General features: G+C 45.4%; 1 protein-coding gene across 9 annotated transcripts; it reads right to left on the bottom strand.

The window, feature by feature from the left end:
• Window positions 1-217: 217 nt before the first annotated feature.
• PEX5 (peroxisomal biogenesis factor 5) lies at window positions 218-17,215 on the bottom strand. Of its 9 annotated transcripts, none has more exons than XM_032874685.1 (16): window positions 17,141-17,215; window positions 16,340-16,502; window positions 15,974-16,009; window positions 15,575-15,707; window positions 15,233-15,364; window positions 9,727-9,832; window positions 9,116-9,206; window positions 8,608-8,718; window positions 8,268-8,360; window positions 7,812-7,931; window positions 3,177-3,320; window positions 2,903-2,973; window positions 2,297-2,509; window positions 1,795-1,960; window positions 1,374-1,531; window positions 218-1,197 (listed from the first exon to the last, which is right to left on the bottom strand). In XM_032874685.1, the coding sequence occupies exons 2-16, from the start codon at window positions 16,484-16,486 to the stop codon at window positions 996-998; spliced, it is 1,923 nt and encodes a 640-aa protein (XP_032730576.1). In that variant the 5' UTR covers window positions 16,487-16,502; window positions 17,141-17,215; the 3' UTR covers window positions 218-995. The 9 variants fall into 9 exon arrangements, with proteins under 9 accessions (XP_032730576.1, XP_032730579.1, XP_032730575.1 ...); XM_032874688.1 differs by having other exon boundaries at window positions 7,812-7,907; window positions 16,340-16,505; window positions 17,141-17,152; XM_032874684.1 differs by having other exon boundaries at window positions 16,340-16,505; window positions 17,141-17,152.
• Window positions 17,216-17,931: the final 716 nt, after the last annotated feature.

Genomic DNA, 17,931 nt, shown 5'->3' on the forward strand with positions numbered 1-17,931 from the left:
GTCCCAGCTGCTCCCTCAGTCTTCACCTTGTGGAGGTAATATGGGGGGAGGGGTTTTTCAATGCTTTCCCCTAGAAACATTTCAAGAAGCACAACAAAAGGCTTATGGTAACACTGAACTGCCTCTTTGCTAGGAATTTGGCAAGACTGTCATTTCTGAACCAACTTGCTAGAAGAGTTAGCTCAAGTCCTACTCACAGGCCTTTCTGAGACACCACACCCCCAGGCCACCTGCTCTTCCTCCCACCAGCGCCCTTGATCTGACCCCAACTGGTCCCTCCTAGGCTCATTCCACAAATACACCGTCCTCCTACCCTACATACAAACACTCTCTGTACAACTGACCCCAGCAACTCCTATGGACCCCTCAATAATGATGCCAGCAGCACTGCATGCAGCATTGTACCCAGAGAATCTGAACTACAGCCAGGAGAGGTCCAGGAGCAAGAGAACTATGAGCAGCCCTATCAGACTCAGCTCTGCTGAGCAAAAGCAACATTTCAACCCAACAGGCCAACTCCTAACATCCTGTCCCAGGTGGAGTCACCTCAGAGGTGGATGGTAGGAGAACCTGCTGCACACAACTGACCAAGAAGGCTGTATTATTATCAGTTCCCAGTAAGTGGGGGAAAGGACAGACATCACAAATGTGGTAGACCCTATCAGAAATGGCAGCTGATGACAACAGTTACCCTAGATCTTCGGGTCCTACCCAAAAAGCAGCACCAAGAAAGGGCATGATGAGCAGAGAGATCTGGAGCTCAATGTACATCCCCTGAATTACCAAGGGACTCAGAGATAACACAGCTCATTTCCTACAGAGATGCAGGAAGAACGTGGACTACCCCCCACCCACTACATTGAGGCAGCTCCTGAGGGGCCACACCGCTTGTGGTCATCAGCCCACCCCCTTAGTAGGCCCATTTGGGGAGAGGGAGTCACGTCCAAAGCAGGGACCCCTCCAAGCAGACACTCACAGGGCAGCCCATCCCACTGTCACTGGGGCAGGCCAAACATAGCTAGGAGGGTGGGCAGATCCCGGGCATCGGCTGCCCCATAGGCATCGCTCTGGCCTAACATGGACAATGCCAAACGCAGGGTGCTCCAGATATTCTCTGACATGGCACCCCCTTCGCCCCGAGGGCCCCGGCTTTTCCTCTGCATGTTCAGGGCCTCCAAAAAGTGTTCCACAGCCTCCCTGTGGGGAAGAAGAAGGAGAGCTGGTGAGCAGAACATTACTGGAAGGAGGCAGATCAGCTGGCATGGGGAGAAAGCTGGGGCTGTTTAGTCAAATAGAGGATCGGAGAATGAGGAGCTAGAGCCAAAGGCAGGGAGAAAGAGTTCATTCACTAATTACTCCATAGATGCTCTCACCGGTGAGCTCCGAGGTTGATGCAGCTGATGCCCAAGTTATAGCGGGACCGTATATAGCCAGGCTGTAGCTCGAGGGCCCGACGGTACGCAGCTACCGCTTCCTCACTCTGGTTTCCGTTGGCCAGGGTGGCCCCTAGCTTATTCCACAGCAAATAGTCCTGAAATAGAGATGGGGAAGGAGTAGCAACAACAGCTAGGCTCAGATCCAACTCTGCCCATCCTCCCCGGGTCACCATTGTGTTTAGCTAATACATGTTACTCTCCCTTCCTTTCTTTTCAAATGTTCCCAGCCTTCTCTGCCCAATTCTCCCAAGGCAATCAGTATATGGAACGGAAGCTCCCGTGACTTCGAAGGTCCCAACAAATGATCCTTCAATAAGATGCAATCATGTGCTATTTCCATTCCTCCCCTGAGGCTCACATTGGGACGAACACTGAGGGCAGCTGTGAAGCAGTCCACCGCCTTGTCATACTCCCCACTCAGGTTGAAAAGGACTCCTAAGCCACACTGCACATCCGGGTCAATGGATGTAGGGTCCAGGCGCACAGCAGCCAAGAAGAGCTCTTTCACTTCAAGAAAGAGGGAGCTAGATAAATAGGAAAGAAAAAGAAAAAAAAAATGCAAAAGTAGGTGGATGAATGTGTCTATATTCTTACCCTTCCAAAATAATTCCTTAATTCGTCACTCATATCCCAAGATTCATCAATCTATCAGTCATCCTCCTACTCTCAAATTTCATGTTAGAAACGAGTTTTTCTGTTTCATCCCAGCACTGCACCATAGAATTGCAGACCTCCTTCAAGTGCATCCCAGGCTTCCCATCCCACTCTGAGGTCCTTGAGTATCCAGGCTTCCAAAACCAAGGCCCTCCTTCTCCTGGAGCTCAGGTTACCATCTGTCATCCCAGGAATCCTTCACTCACTCGGACAACAGAGACCCGAGGATGCGCTTGCTGGAGCCCTGTCCTGACCCCCCAGCCCCTTCTTCACCACGCACGACCAGATGGGCATAGGCCGGCGTGTAGCGCAGCCAGTCTCGCAGGGTTTCACAGGCCTGTCGCTGCAGGGACTCGTTGGTGAAGCTCACGGCCAGCGCCATCAGTGCTGTCCGGTTATCGGGCTTTAGCTCCAGACACCTGTTCAGACAGAGTGGGCAGAGCTGGTATCCACAGTGATGCTGGAATATAGTCCTAGAATGCAGAGTCACAATGGCCTCACCTGCCAACTCCCTCAGATTAAAGACACAGAGGACTCCTCTACAGGGGTGTTATTGAAAAAAATTACAGATACAAGAAGGAGAAGGTTTTAGCAGCCAAGGAACCAGTGAGGGTCCTACATACAAAATTAAAACTGATGAAGGAATGGAACAAGATATCTCCAATTCACTCCAAACCTTAAGAGTCTCACCACAAGAAAACACTCTTGCTAGTGACCAAAAAAAAGACAAGGATCTGGGTCTGGAATCCTATCATTCCAAAGGCTATTTACAGAGCCCAGGAACCACCTCACCCCACCATTCATGTACTCACTTCCGCAACGCACTGATGGCTAAGAGTTCCTGTTCATTCTCTGCCTGGGTGGTACCCAGATACTGCCAAGCCTAGAAAGAAGGTGTCAGATTCTATCACTGCATTCACCTTTCCAACCTCTCTTCCTCTGGCTCCCCCCACTCACCCTCTCACTCCTACTACCCCATCCCAGGCCATCACCCAGGCCCTAATCCATCTGCACTACTCTGTGGGGTTTCCCTCAAAACTGACGGAAACGGGCTCTCATATGAAGCCAGAGTAATGCATCACTCACTTCCATGTGCTTAGGATCCTGCTGCACGGCTGCCTCAAAAAGCAGCACAGCGTTTGGCAGGTCCCCCTCCTGAAGTTGCCGGAGCCCCTCCTCAAAAGGTTGGGGGTGGTCACGCAGGGGGTTCTCCTCCTCAAACTGGTACCCCTAGAGGGAAAGGAAGCAAGTGAAAACCTAAGAAAGACCCATCACAGTCAAAGTACCGGGATGGCAGATGACAACCGGGACAGAGGTGGAGAAGTTAAAGGCCTCCAAAAAGGTATCTGAATTAAATATGGGCAAATTTTCCATATTAGAAAGGAGATCATCTACGACCGCAGTAAATCCATTTAGTATCATGCTCATGCTGCTATCTCCTGAAAAGCTAATAGTCTACAAACTCTGACCCACGCTGGGAATAAGTCAATTTTAGGAAGTCCTTATAGGCCTGTATTTCCACATCCTTGATTCTCACCACTGGACAGAACACATTTCTTACAGGATTTGCTTAAGATAAGCAGATCTTATGAGATCTTACCTTAAGAGATAAGCTCTCCTTAGCTATTCAAAGGGCACTTCCTATTTTCCTGCAACAGTATGAAAATGAATAATGGAAATGCAATTTGGAATGAGAGACTGTACCACTCAGATGCCACGCAGATGCCACTCTTACCCAGCTCACAGAAACACTGTGTGCATGACTGGATAACATGTGTTCAAGCACTCTAAAAATTTTAGTTGTTCACTAATTTCACTCTTAGAAGCTACTAATATTAATCTCTATCTGATAGTAAATGAAAGCTAGATGAACCAAAATCCTAATGGCAGAAAATGCTTCAGAAAGACATTTTCTTCCTGAGGATTTCTCATTTGAGGAAAGAATTATGATGCTACATGCAAAGCTCTGTCTACTGGTATTTCATGTCAGGCAAAGAGTAGTAATAATAAGATAAAATGGGAGTCATTAGTAAGCCCCATGACTTGGGACAAGCAGATAAAATGTTCTTTGGGGAGAGTTCTTTTGGGGAGTTACCAACACAAACACCACACCAGAATGAAAAGAAGATGCAAACTACCAGGCAGAGCCCTTCTAAATGCAGCTAAGGACACGTCAGAATGAAACCATACATAATACAGACAAGAGCGAGTCCCCTTTTCACTATTACCATGGAACTGCTATAAAAAACTGGCAACACTTAAACCTTATCAGCCAAGTTCTAAACGATGATAAGCGATCAGATGTAAATTATTTGTGATGAACCAAAATTACATAATTACGATGGAAGTCTAAAAAACAAGACATATTATAGGAGATGGATTAAAAATAAACATATTTAAAGTCTATTCATGTTGAGAATAGGTAATGTGCCTGGGAAATCTCTGTACAATATGAAAACTTAGATGGTAGAAAATGTCCCTAGACCAGGAATCAGCAAGTCTTTTCTGTAAAATGCCACATAATAAGTAAATAAATATTTTGTCGCAACTACTCAACTCCACCTTTGGAGAGAGAAAGGAGCCACAGATAGGTAAGCAAATAAGTATTACGGTGTTCCAATAAAACCTTATTTATAGACAGCAAAACTTGAATTTTGTATAATTTGCACATGTCACAAAATAGTACTTTTCAATTTTTTTCAACCATTTAAAGCCACTATCAGCTCACAGGCCAGGCAAAAACAGGTGACAGGCCAGACTTACTGCAGGCCATAGCTTGCTAACCCCTACTCCAGTTTACCACATTCAACCTCAATTCCTATCTATCATCGATCCACGCCTTAAGCCACCCTGTAGGAAACAGAGATCACCATCATCTATAACACAATATCATAATGAAATTAATTCCTGCCTCTCAGAGCTATTGAGAGCATCAAATAAGAATATTCACCCAAGTTGTATTATCAAAAAGCATAAAACAGTACCCCTGGGGGGGGGAAAATATGTTTATAAAAAAATAAAATTAAAAAAAAAAAACTGGAAACATAGATCAGGAGTTATTTAAATATAGATTACCAAGGAAAAACTAAGATAATGAAAGAAGGAGACCCGAGACAGAGCCCTGAGACACTCCAGTATTTGGAATTTCAACAAAGAAAGAGGAACTGAAAAGGAGAGCAAGACAGAGGGGCCTGGGAAGTAGTAGAGCTTTAAAGTGAGCTGTCACCAAAGCCAAGAGAAGAAGAGCGTCCAGGGGAGAGAGGGAGGCACCGACAGTGTTGACTTCCATGCTGTGAGAACAGAAAACTGCCTGGTGGTGGGACAGCCAGTGGCCATGGTGGCCATGGTGCGGGTAGTGTCCCCACGATGGCGTGGTCGCACATGTGACTAGGATGGGAGGCGGAAACATGGACAGCTATGGAAACGTTAAAAAAACAAAAAAAAGCATAAAACAGGGTGCCTGGATGGCTCAGTGGGTTAAGACTCTGCCTTCGGCTCAGGTCATGATCCCAGGGCCCTGGGATCGAGTCCCGCATCCAGCTCTCTGCTTGGCAGAGAGCCTGCTTCCCGCCCCCTCCTCTCTGCCTGCCTCTCTGCCTACTTGTGATCTCTCTGTGTGTGTCAAATAAATAAAATCTTCAAAAAAAAAAAAGGCATAAAATACTATTCATAAAATAGGCATTATCCTGAAAAGACAATGTAACACATCAAGGCCATCAGACTGCAACCACAGGGTTCCCTAAGTGCTCCCTCGTCTGCGCTGTCTAGCCTCCTTGCCATTTTATCAACTGCTGATCAGAGAGGAATTGTTCATAATTAGAATACGTGCACAACGGGAACAAGAATATGCTGGAGGAAGCTTCAACAGCCCGCCAAAGAATGCAGCATGAGCTTATGATCACTGCTGCAACCTAAAATGTCTAACCTGAGCTAGTCATTAGGTCTGATCCATTGTCTGGTCTACTCTGAAATCTCAAAGGATCACACAGCTTCTGCCCTTCTACTAAGAGTCCGTCCCATCGCAGAAACTTCTCTTTATGCTAAAAGAATATACTATCTGCTTGAGGTACACATGTTAAGTTGTCTTGAAAATTTAAGGACCATCCAGTAAAAAATAGTATTTTTCAGAGACCCATGAATTTATAGAACAATCAGGGTCAGAGTCACATTTAAAAGCAAAAAAAGCACTACTGACATATAATTCAGTAATAGTTAGAATAAAGCCAGATAAAATCTGAATCATTCATTATTAGTGAGTAACAAAGTAGAGCACATTTCTGTGGAACATTAATGCAAATATTTCTAGTCCTACATCTGCACTATCTCAAGGTACCAATGATAACAAATAGGGTTCAAAAATCTAAAAACATAAGTTCTGAATTAAAAACTTTATTAAAAAAATTATATTCCACCTAGCAAGTCATTAACATGAGAGTAAAAAATGCTATTCATACAAAATCAGTGCAATATCTGTATTTATCAAAGCACAGAAATTTTCACCTAAAATTTATAATTTGCCATTTGTAAGCTAAGAGAACCTATGCAACTTACCAAATTGCTAATACAAGTTAATAAATGTATTATCTCCAGGTATTACCAGGTATTATACCGGGTATTACCTTGAGTTCTTCCTCCTCAGAATTCTATAGAAGAAACTCATTATGGCAAAACACAAAGCAGGTTCCAAGAAGTAAGCTGTTTTCTACTAACAGGACAGCTCATAAAAAATTAGACTGCAATAGTAAACAAAACCCTATTTTTCCCAGTATTAAGTTTTTCATTGGCTTTCAAATGCTAACCTTTTTAAAGTTATCTTGAACTTCACTCTTCTTTATCTTTGCACACACAGCTCCCTGATGTCAAGATCTACCTCCAGCATCCAGCTCCACATCTCAGGCCCTGGTTTTAGCGCCAGAATCCTTTCCCAACCAGATCTGAGCTGGGAAGAGGCATCGCTACTCACCTCCTCAGTTCCTGTTTTGCTTCTTTCAAAACCCAATAATTCTCTCCCTTCCCTCTCATGCTTCAACTTAGCAGTTCAATTATTAACCACATCCCTAAATACCCTACAACCTCAAAGTACATTTTTTTCTATAGTAATACCTCTGAAATAGCATACGCTTCTAAGTCTAAGTCTATGCTATGTACGAAACTAGATTATCTTTGACCAATGACTGGCTGGGAAATTTTCCTAACATTTTATTTAATATAATTCTTTGCAAATACCCTAAATTGGTACACATGGTCAGTACTTAGAGAAAAAGATCCATTTTTTATAATAATTTTTAATTTTAAAATAAATTTTTAAAATAAATTTGTGAATTAAAAAAAAAAACAGATACTAAGATGTAGCAACAAAGACATAGTCTACCAATTACTACTCTCTACCAAAGGAATTACACCAATCTCCCAATCAACCTCCAAAGCAGAGCTCCTTCATCTGTGTTCTGAATGCATCCCATGCAAATCTCTGTCACAGGTATTACATCACCGTCTTATCATGATTTGACAAGGACAGTCTATTATTATTAATCTGTATGTTCTAAGAATAAAGCATACCTTCAATTTCTAAAGAGGAGTGGGACAAGGGAATGATTCAGATTTCCTTTCACAGAAAGGGGCTCAAGGAAGTAATTACTTGCAAGGAAGTGCCCTTCATTCAGGATGAGAGGAGAAACAACATAACAAAGAAACCCTGTGATCTGAGAACAGAATTCCTACCTTATCATAGGAAGCAGATGTGAGGTCATCATAGTCAGAAAGCCAGGGGTGAGCCTCAGCGTCCCGTTTCGCCATCTCCTCCAACTCTGCCTGCAACTTGTCCCAGAAATCGACATCAGACTGTAAGGAAGGGAAGGCAGGTAGAAAAAGGAGATCCATCATGACCACCCCACTCCACCCTCAGCGCCTCTAGGATGGCTTCCCTACGACAGTAAATCCTAAATGTCAAAGCGTCCAAAAGCCTCTGGGTCCTACCCCCAGATTCCAATCCTGCAGTGGAAGGTGATGGCCTGGGACTGGCATTTTTGACAGTCACCCACCCTAGCCCCAGCAGTTCTGACACAGAGCGTCCAGGACCACTACAGCATACGACGTTCATCATCGGTGATGCTCACACGCCACTGTCCAATGGAGTGTGTTCCCTTAGGCGTCTGCTCCTGTACTACCTGCTCTCACCTCTATAGCTGACTTGGCTCGTTCAAACTCCATATCAAGGGCAGCTGTGTTTACTGGTCTTGTGAACTGGTCAACCCAGGCCTCTGATGTACCCTGTGACAAAGAAGGATGGTCATACCACCACCAACTTTCTACCCACTGAACACCCACTGAACACCAGCAACCTGGACACTTCTGAGGACATTCTCAGACTCTCTTTCCCACCCGCTCAGGACCTGGATGCTACCAAGACACGTTGGCAGTAAAATCGCTTTCCCGTCTGGAACCCCTGAACGCTGAACCCGAGGCCTGGGGCACCAGCCGGCTCTGAAAGTGGGACTGGGAAGTGACAATGTCCTACCTGCTGCTGTATAAACTCTGCTGCCCACTGTTCTGCCTGAGCTCGGCCCGACCCTGCACCGGACTCCAGGGACACCTGCCCCTCGCCAATCTGCCGCACGAATTTCAGGAACTGGGGCACAGAGACACACAGAGGCCACTTGGGAGAGGACTTCCAGGTGTGTACTCTCAACCATGCCCAAGAGACACCTGCACTTCCCCCTCCCCCTGACCATCTCTGACTATAGACAAGACTTGCTAAAGACCCTGAAAAACGTTGAGAGCAAAAAGAAAGGGATTTCTGGCCTTAAATATTTGAGAAGACACAGAAAAGCAAAAGGGTTAGTATGCAAGGAAATGAGAGAAAGGATGTTAGAAGGAAGAAGAAGGATCCTAAGTCTCTGTTCTCCAGACAGAAGGAATGGACTTTGGATCTTATTTCCTTCTCTTTAAACTGGGGTAAGAGAAGCTAGACTCTTGACTTCCAAGACCAGCTCTGCTGGGCAAAGCAGCAGTGAGATGTGGCTCACCTCAGAGTTAGCCAATTTCGGGTCATCCACCTTGGCCACAAAGTCACTGGCTGTGTGCTGCAGGTCCTCCTCGGGATGATATTCATCATACCTAGAACAGGTAAGGACAAACCAGTTCCACGCACTAGTCTGACACCACCTTCCCCACACTACTGCCTACTCCAAGCCCATGGCAATCACAGTTCCTGGGTCCCGAGGCGGGGGTGGGGGGTGGGGAGTGGTCCTACTCTCTTATTAAGGACCTACAAATTCCAAGTTACATTAAAAAAGGACACCTGGCCAGAAGTGGCAAAGCACTAGCTACATTCTTTTATCCTTCCCTTTCCCAAACACCCATTTATAGAGAGAAGGAATACAGCAGTAGCCTCTAAAGTAAAGAGGGAACAGGGTGCATAAGCTAAAGTTATGAAATTCTGGTTAAGACAGATTCTTGACTCAACTGGATGTGAGACAAACTTCTAGGGTAATAATACAAATGGGAACCTTAACACAGAAAATGAGGGGACTGCAAGTCGGTTTGAGAATGTGGATGGAGGAGATGAGGGAGGCTGGGAAAACCATCTAGTACTCCTTTCACAGGGATCCATCCAGAAAGAAGTAGCTACACTCACCAGCGATCTGTGGCAGCTGTTCCCTCCGGCTCTCCCAGCCACAGCTTCTCCTCTGACTGTTCCAGATACTCCTCGGCCCAGCGGGCAGGGGAAACAGACAAAGGATCTGCAAGGAACAGACATGGAGAAATCAAACAGGGCTCAGGGAGGGATCAGGGAAAGGGAGAGTACGACACGTACTCTTTTACCCAAGCCAAAGCAGATGAGATCCTACTGAATACCTCAGAGATTCCTGGTCAAAAGAAAACACTACTGAATTCTCAATACACAACCTACTTCCAAGGGGCCTGGGGTAGAAGTTTATGGAGATGGAAACAAGAGAACAAATGAGGAGACTCAGGAAAGGAAGACAGACCAAACCTTTTTGCTTGAAGTGTCAGAGACTTCAATAAGAAATAGCGGGTGCTGAGGGCCTCCACCTTCCTCAAAGGTACTGTGGCCAGCTGGTAAGGAGCTATGGGAGAACAGAAGAGCCCCTGCTCCTTAACCAAAGCTCTGGTGCGTTCCAATCAATAGAGTTAACCCTCTCCCAAGAAAACAAGCCTCATGTTTCCTCTTAATACAACTACCTAGAGACTCTGAGAAGCAGAATGCAGGGCTAGAATTTAAAAATACATTATTGGTCCACTCTTCCCATTGGATGTCTGTTCCATTTTTTTAGCTGAGATGGAACATGCAAGCATGAAAGTACATACAGTGCACCAAACGTAAGCGTGCTGCCTGATGAACTCCGACATGAGTGACTTGGATCACCGCCACCCAGATCAAGACGCAGGAGGTTTACTGCTCTCTCACCGGCTCCCGCAGACCACCCCTCCCCCAGGAAAAAACACTAGTCTGACTTTTGATTCATTCTGAGGGCTATGTTTTAAGTGTAATTCCGGAAACTGTCTCAGAAGCTCTAGTGACAAAGGGCGTCACTGCAACATCATAATAAACACACCAAGGTCTCAGATCAAACGAGGGCACTAAACTCTTTCTCAACCTCCAGGACTTTGTCCTGAACTATTCCAGGGCCAGAAAAAAAAACCCAAACTAAAACAAAACGAAAGCTTTAAGACATGGTTCAAAGGTGCCCTAAAGACCAAGTAAACACACAGAAGTCAGGAGCCTTGGTATCCTTTCCTTCTGCTCTGCATCCATACCTTTCCACATCAACACTGAAGTGCTCGTCCTATTTGTCCCCAATTTAAAGATTTGCCATTGCTTTTAACACTGAGAAGGCAGATTCATCCCCTCAGTATTAAATATGTTAACAGAACAGTCTATTCTATTTACCGAGACTTTGCCTGAACAATTTCAACAAAGTAAACCCAACATCTGAGAAAGTAATGTCAAAATCTGAAAAAAAAGCGGGGGTGGGGGCACCCAGACTCTCAAAATACACTTAATTATAAATAATAAATATTACTAATATAACAAAAGATGTGGTTGATGATTTTTTTTTGATCAACCTCTTAACTTCAAGAACTCTCAACATTTTTATCCAGATTCCCTCACCATTCTCTTTCCTTTGTCCCAACTAGACTGTTGGCTCAAGAGCGGAGACTTAGTAAGGAGATACCTTAACACTTAAGTAGACATTACAACGCCTCCTGGTCCCTTTGTCCCATTCTGTTGAAAACTAGCCACTTCTCCTCCTTACTCTCCAGTCACTCCTCCTCTCAACTAGAGGATTTTGCAAACCCTACTCTGGCCACAAGTACTCCTCAAATTATAGAGAATACTGTTTCTGTGAAATGCTCCTTTCAAGGACAAGAGGCAATGGAAAAAATACAAACCACCTGGACTTTAAAAGGGACATGAGGCAGATTAGAAAAAAATCCCAGAGGTGAGAAAAGTCATCTTCAAACAGCCATGATCTGGTATTTTACCATATTAGCCACAAGCCTCAGAATTTCCTGGCACTGGAAACCTGCTCCAAAAAAGGAGTCAAAATGAAATGACCAAAAGAATTCTATTTGGCCTTCACACTATTATTCAATAAATTCTTACAGAAAATGAGATCCTCTTGGATACCTGAGATTGAAACAATTAAGACCTACATCCAAGAAGGGACTATCCCAGGTCACATAAATTAGTAGAGTTAGAACCAACAACCTAGATACCAAATATCCAACTCAGAATGTTGTCTTAGTTTCTCATTGTGTGTTCCTTGGCACATCCAGCCCAAGCTCCAAAGTCAAAAACTCCGAACTTCCCACCCTTATCTGTGAAGGTTTCTGAGTTTACTAAAGAGCCCAATCAATGGTAAAGAATGTAGGTTCCAGATCAGCCTACTGGACACTCAAATCCCAACACCACCACTTATTCACTGTGCAAGGTACTTAAACCTTAAGTTTCCCTTTCCTTATCTATAAAATAGAGATAATAATAGCTACTACATAGGAATTGTTGTAAAGACCAAGTGAGCTAATGCACACATTAAGCTCAGAGTAACAAATGTTAGTTATTATTATCATTACTGTCTGCTCACAGCAAACCCATACCGAAAGTAGAAAACATCACAGTGAGATTGTTACTCCTTTTCATCCACAGTCTCTTCGGCTGCCGTTGGGGGAGACGGATTGACACTCACCACCTGCTACTGCTGTCTACCGCCCTTCCTAGGAAAGTTCGGGTTTCTCTCTCATGATTACCGCAGGAACCTCACACACCATGTTAGCTGAGGCTGTCTAAATTCAAAATCCCTTAAAGACGTATTTCATCCCTATAGTCACAAGATGGAGCATTATTTGGCCCAGGAGATTTAAGGGCAGGGGTGGGGGCTGGATTGCAACAAGAAATATGGCAGACTCAAAAATGAGCTTCACGTGGTGATGGATTAATTCTGTAACTCGATTGTGGTGGCAGTTACACAAATCTGCACACATGATCAAATGGCACAAAACCATAAACACACACAAAGGCCTATAAAACTGGTGTGATTTAATAAACTCTATGGATTGTACCAATGGCAACTGCCTGACTTTGATACTGTATATAACTAACAGTTATGCAAAATATTACCACTGGGGAAAACAGAGTGAAAGATACACAGAACTCTCCTCTACATTTTTTTGGCAACTTCCAGTGAAATTATAATTATTTCCAAATAAAACACTAATACAAGAAAAAAAATGAACTGTCAAGCTCCTTTTAAACTAGAATCTTAACAACAGGGATTTGAAGATAAAAAGGATTTAAATATAACCTCCTTTCATCTTGAAGTCTACTTATCCATAAAGCAATTGGTAACCTATATCATCAATATAATATCAGCCACAAACATTACGATAATAAAAAATGAATTACCAGAAAATTAATTTCCTTTAGCTTTCTCCCAGATCTCAATTCATTTGTTCAATAAATACTGAAGGTCCAGTACCAACAAAGCAATATACTGCAGCAACTGGCATTTTTATGAAGACAGACCCCAAAAGCTCAATTTCCCTTTCCAGCTCTCCACCTTCTTGTCTCCATGAAGCAGGCACAGTCCCAAAAGAATGTGTAAAACAGAAGAAATCTCCCAAAGAGGACTTAACAAGTTAAGAGAGGTCCAACTCATTTTTCTAAAGTTGTTTTTCACTTACAGGTTAAGGAAGCTTTCACTGATTTCAAGCAATTTTGATCATTATAACAAAAATCTCATCAATCTCAATGCTCATAGTAGCAGTGACCTTTTTTTTCTGAGTTACCAAAAATGACAGATGCCCACACATTACAAAAGAAGTCCCTCTACGATAAAGAGGTCGCATTTAAGTCTAAGGTTTGTATGAAAAACTGAGTTTGTTTGGTGGAAGGTGTTTGCTACAACTCAGATTTTCACTTGAGGCAGTTCCCTGAAGAGGAGTCTCAATGATAGAGTAATGGTTTTAAGTATGGAGCGTAGAGAATGTTCCTCAGTGACTCTGAACCAAGTAGTTAACCTTTCCGAATCTCAGTTTCCTTATCTATAAAATAGGGAAGGAATACCTACCAGCTAAGTGTAACCATGAAGACCAAATGAAGATTATCAAGTGCAAAGTACCACTAATGAAACCAAGAATATCTATCGTTCTACCTTAAACTTCCCACTTAAGGGTGGGAAAGGCAGTCACTATAAAAGAGATCAATAGCTTTTACTAAAGATGAGCTTTAGTTGTTAGATGTGGGATTTTCTTCTAGAGAGAGAAAGCCCTATTTTTAGAGAATAAAAACGATGGCGGGAAAAAACAAAGAGCTGCCATTAATGATCTCAAGAATGTTCAAGAACTATGACGATGAGTGCCCTGAGAGTCTAGAATCTTTCTAACTTTTTCCATTTGTATGTCTTGTTATTCTTAATTTCTTAACTTAGAAAAAAGCTAGCAAGTGCTTCTCTTTGAAAGCAATGAGGAAGAGGAAAGCTGAAGAGAGAGAGTGCCTTTTCCCCATGCCCCTAATCAGACAGGCTTGGGGAAGAAGAATCAATTCCAAAGGATAGGATGAGCATGGACACTCTCAAAGACAGAGAACGGAAACGAGGCTGGGAATCTGGAGAGCTCCAGTGCAGGTCTGGCAGTAGAGCACCATGGTTCAGCCAACCGGGTCTGGAATCATTCAAACCCAGAGTCAAATCCCAACTCCACCACTTACAAAACTGTATCACCTTGGGCAAATCACTTAATCTCAAAGCCTGTTTTCTTATCTATATGCTGAGAATAGAAACAGTAGCTACCTCAAGAATTCTCATAGGGATTAAACAGATAATACACTGAAAGCACTTAATACAAAGCCTAGAAGATGGTAAATACACACTGGTGATTATTATGAATATTTATTATTATCATCAGGATATGGTCTTTGCCCTCTAAGACCTCATACTTCAAGCCCTTGAACACAATTCCATTTTCTAAGGCCCCAACTCTGTTTAAGAGGACTTTTTATTTTTTAAGATTTTATGTATTTTTCAGAGAGAGAGTGCACACACACAAGCAGGGGCAGCAGCAGGCAGAGGGAGAAGCAGGCTCTCTGCTGGCAAGGAGCCATGCGGGACTTGATCCTGGGACCCTGGGATCATGACCTGAGCCTAAGGCATATGCTTAACCAACTGAGCCACCCAGGCGTCCCTGTTCAAGATGACTTAATGCCAGAATTCCACTGGCTATGCCTAGCACTTCTTCCTGGGCCACATTGCCATCCATCCAATCTGTGGATCCACACCACCAAACTACAGTAATAACGTCCCAGATAACAAAGAAGTACCTAACTCCACGTGTTCTCTCTCCTCGTCCTCTCTACCATTCTCTTTATATAGAGGCATATAAAGAGATACATAGATATAATTTCCAAAATCTCTTACCCAGTTCAAACCCAATCCCTTCTTTCATGTAAGTTTCAATAACTCCCTACTACCACCTAAGGGGAAATCAGGTTCAGTGCCCTAGAGAAATGAGTCAAGAGTCCAGAAGAGTCATAGAAGCTGAAATCGCTCTATACCCTAAGAACTGGGGGCAAAGAATCAAACTTTGTCCCATATGAGCCACTTACCCACAATAAGCCTCACCTGTAACTTCAGAGATGAATTCTTGGGACCAGTCTGTCTCATTATAATCCTGAGTTACATCCACAGCATCTCCAGCTGCAAGAAACTCCTGGGCCCAGTTCTCAGACAAGGCCAAGTCTGCCACACCAGGAGCTTAAAAGAAAGAGAGAAAATTAAGAAAAAAAAAGAAATGCATATCATTCTATCATGCCTCAGGAACCCTGAGGGACATGAAAGCACTTTCCCTTTTATCTCCTTCTGCATCTCAGTTCCCTAATGCCAGCAGCATCCAAATATGGAATCCTCTTGGTCCCATCTGCACAGAAAATGATGATGTGCCCTCCCACCAGACTCTGGACCCACCTCTCTGGGGTGCCTGGCGGAAGTTTGACTGTTCAATCTCCTGCATCTCTGCCAGGAGGTCATCCATCTTGAAGGTCTGAGGGGCACGGGACACAAGTGGTGCATTCTGGTCCTGGAGAAATTCAGCCACCAGCTGCCATGAGAAAGATGATGACATGAACTCAGCAAGAGATAGGGTCCCATGAATGGGAGACAGTTACATCAAATACAAGGAAAGGGAAACACAGAAACTACAAATGTCAAAATACTCAGTACACTTTTAATACCAAGCAGGAGAAGAAATAAGGCAAATCTCTTTTAGTCAGGAAGCTCCAAAGAATGAAATATAAATGAGCCATGTTTAAAGTAAAAACACAATAGGCAAAAGAAAAATGGAGCAGAAGAGACTGGTATGTTTACCTCATCTTCAGAGGCTACTCCCAAAGGCTTAGAGACCTAAGACAGAAAAAAAAGGGAAGCATTATGATACAGTAATGAAGTCCACATACCCAACTCAGTTAACAGGAGTTAAGATTCCAGCTCTAGCATTTAGAGTGACCTTGGGCAAGTCACAAAACTTCTCTGAGCCCCAGTTTCTTCATCTACAAAATGACTGCCTTCATCTGTATAAGGATGTACAATGCTTAGTACAGTGTTAAGTAAACACTCATTAAGTGATAACTACTATTATCTGCAACACAACAGAGAAAGCAGTTATCCCAACGTGTTCATTTGGCCCCTCTATCCCAGGTCACCCTTTGAGTTTTCTACCTCAAGTACACTCACCGCCTCTGTGGCCGGGGCTCCTGGGGGCCAAGGGCCAGGCCTCAACCCTTCCTGCCGAAGGGCCTTGTCCTGGGTGAAGTGCCCAGCCAGCTTCATGAGTGGGTTGGCACCCCCGCATTCGGCCTCCACCAGCTCCCGCATTGCCATGGTGACCGCCAGCCCACTGCTGGGCAGAGAAGGTTTGGAACTGAGGTCCGGCTGCCAGATCCTTCCTCAACCCACACTCAGCCCACGTCTGGGCGGAGGCGGGCGAACGTCCGTCCCAGGTTGTTAGCCGCTCGCCACCCTCCACCCCTGTGCCCTTTGCTATGGCCCCCACCTCTGCCAGGAGTCCGAGAGGGGGCCGGTGCCCTCCTGCCGCCCCCCTCAAAGGCCACCGCTTTCAGCCTCGGCCTCTCCAGCGGCCTCCACGACTGCGGTCCCAGGCAGCGACACCGGCCGGCGGTCGCCCCCCACAGAGGGACCGGAACCCCAGGGGTCTAAGGAGGACAATTCCGCAATTGGGCTCTACCCGGGCAATGGACGGGCAATGAAGAGGGAGAACGCCGCCAGAGCGTAAGCCCGGTCCCCCAAACCTCTCGTGTCCCTCGAGCTCCGCAGGGACCCATTCCTTCCCCCTAAGTCACCTGAGCCCCTCCCCCTATTAGGTGGGTGCCGGCCCACCCCTCCAGCGCTCTGGACCACCCATTACCCCCGCCCCAGTCGCAACTCCAGCTCCGCCCCCGGGACCCGCGAGGAACAGGCCCGGACAGGGGAAGACCGGGAACAAGTCCCCGCGCCCCCTTGGGGCCCTGCGCTCACCGTCGCGCGCCTCGCCGCGCCGCACGACCCGCCCGGGCACCTGGTGCGGGCTAAAGGGGGTGGGGAGGGGAGGGGGCAGGATGCAAGGGGCGGGGCTCGAGCTTAAAGGGGCCGTGGAGGCCGCGCACCAGTCACTGCCCTGCGGAAAGCTGTTTGTAGGGGCGGGGCCTTAAGGCTGCGACGCAGCGTGACGGATGGAGCCGTGAATCTTAAAGGGGAAGAACGCCTTAAAGGGGAAGTCTTGAAGCGGCGACGCTGAGAGCATTCAAAAGGATCCTTGGCACTAGGACCCGTTTGATGGGAAGCTCAAAGAAGAATGGAGCTAGGAGGGGCTTCCTGAGCTTTGAGGGAGAGCTAAGGAACGTAATCCTGGTTTCAGCCCACCCTGAGTTCCCTGGTGGCACATTGTGACCCATGGGGATTCCCTGCCCTTTCTGGCCTCGGTTGCCCCTTCTAAAAAGGGGCTGGCTAGTCTTCCTAAGCCCCAAAGCAGGTAGGAGAAAGGCCCTCACACGGGAATTCCAAGGGTCAAATCCTAAGCGTTCTTCAGCGCTCTCCTTAAGGTTGTCCACTTCCAAATTGCCCCTAGTGGGACATCGTCACAGTCTCCTTGGAGACAGAGGCCTGCCCCCAATCCCTCTGCCACTGTGTAGTGGGGAAAATAGCACTGGATGATGACAAATTCCGGAGACTAAAATAAGGTCCAACGCATCCGCAGTTCTCAAACTGGTAACATACAGGGAAGGTGCACAGTGAATCACTCCTTTCCCCTCGTTCCTCCTTCACCCATG

Source organism: Lontra canadensis, unplaced genomic scaffold (genome assembly GCF_010015895.1).
Source record: "Lontra canadensis isolate GAN:19392208 unplaced genomic scaffold, GSC_riverotter_1.0 scaffold53, whole genome shotgun sequence".
NCBI lineage: Eukaryota > Metazoa > Chordata > Mammalia > Carnivora > Mustelidae > Lontra > Lontra canadensis.

Excerpts from the sequence above, each read along its gene's own strand:
- PEX5 (XM_032874685.1), bottom strand. The coding sequence starts at position 16,486 with ATGGCAATGCGGGAGCTGGTGGAGGCCGAATGCGGGGGTGCCAACCCA. Across the intron at positions 8,361-8,607 it reads CAGAGTTTATACAGCAGCAG|GGTACATCAGAGGCCTGGGT; the intron begins GTAGGACATTGT and ends TCTTTGTCACAG. Across the intron at positions 7,932-8,267 it reads GAGCCAAGTCAGCTATAGAG|TCTGATGTCGATTTCTGGGA; the intron begins GTGAGAGCAGGT and ends CCTTCCTTACAG.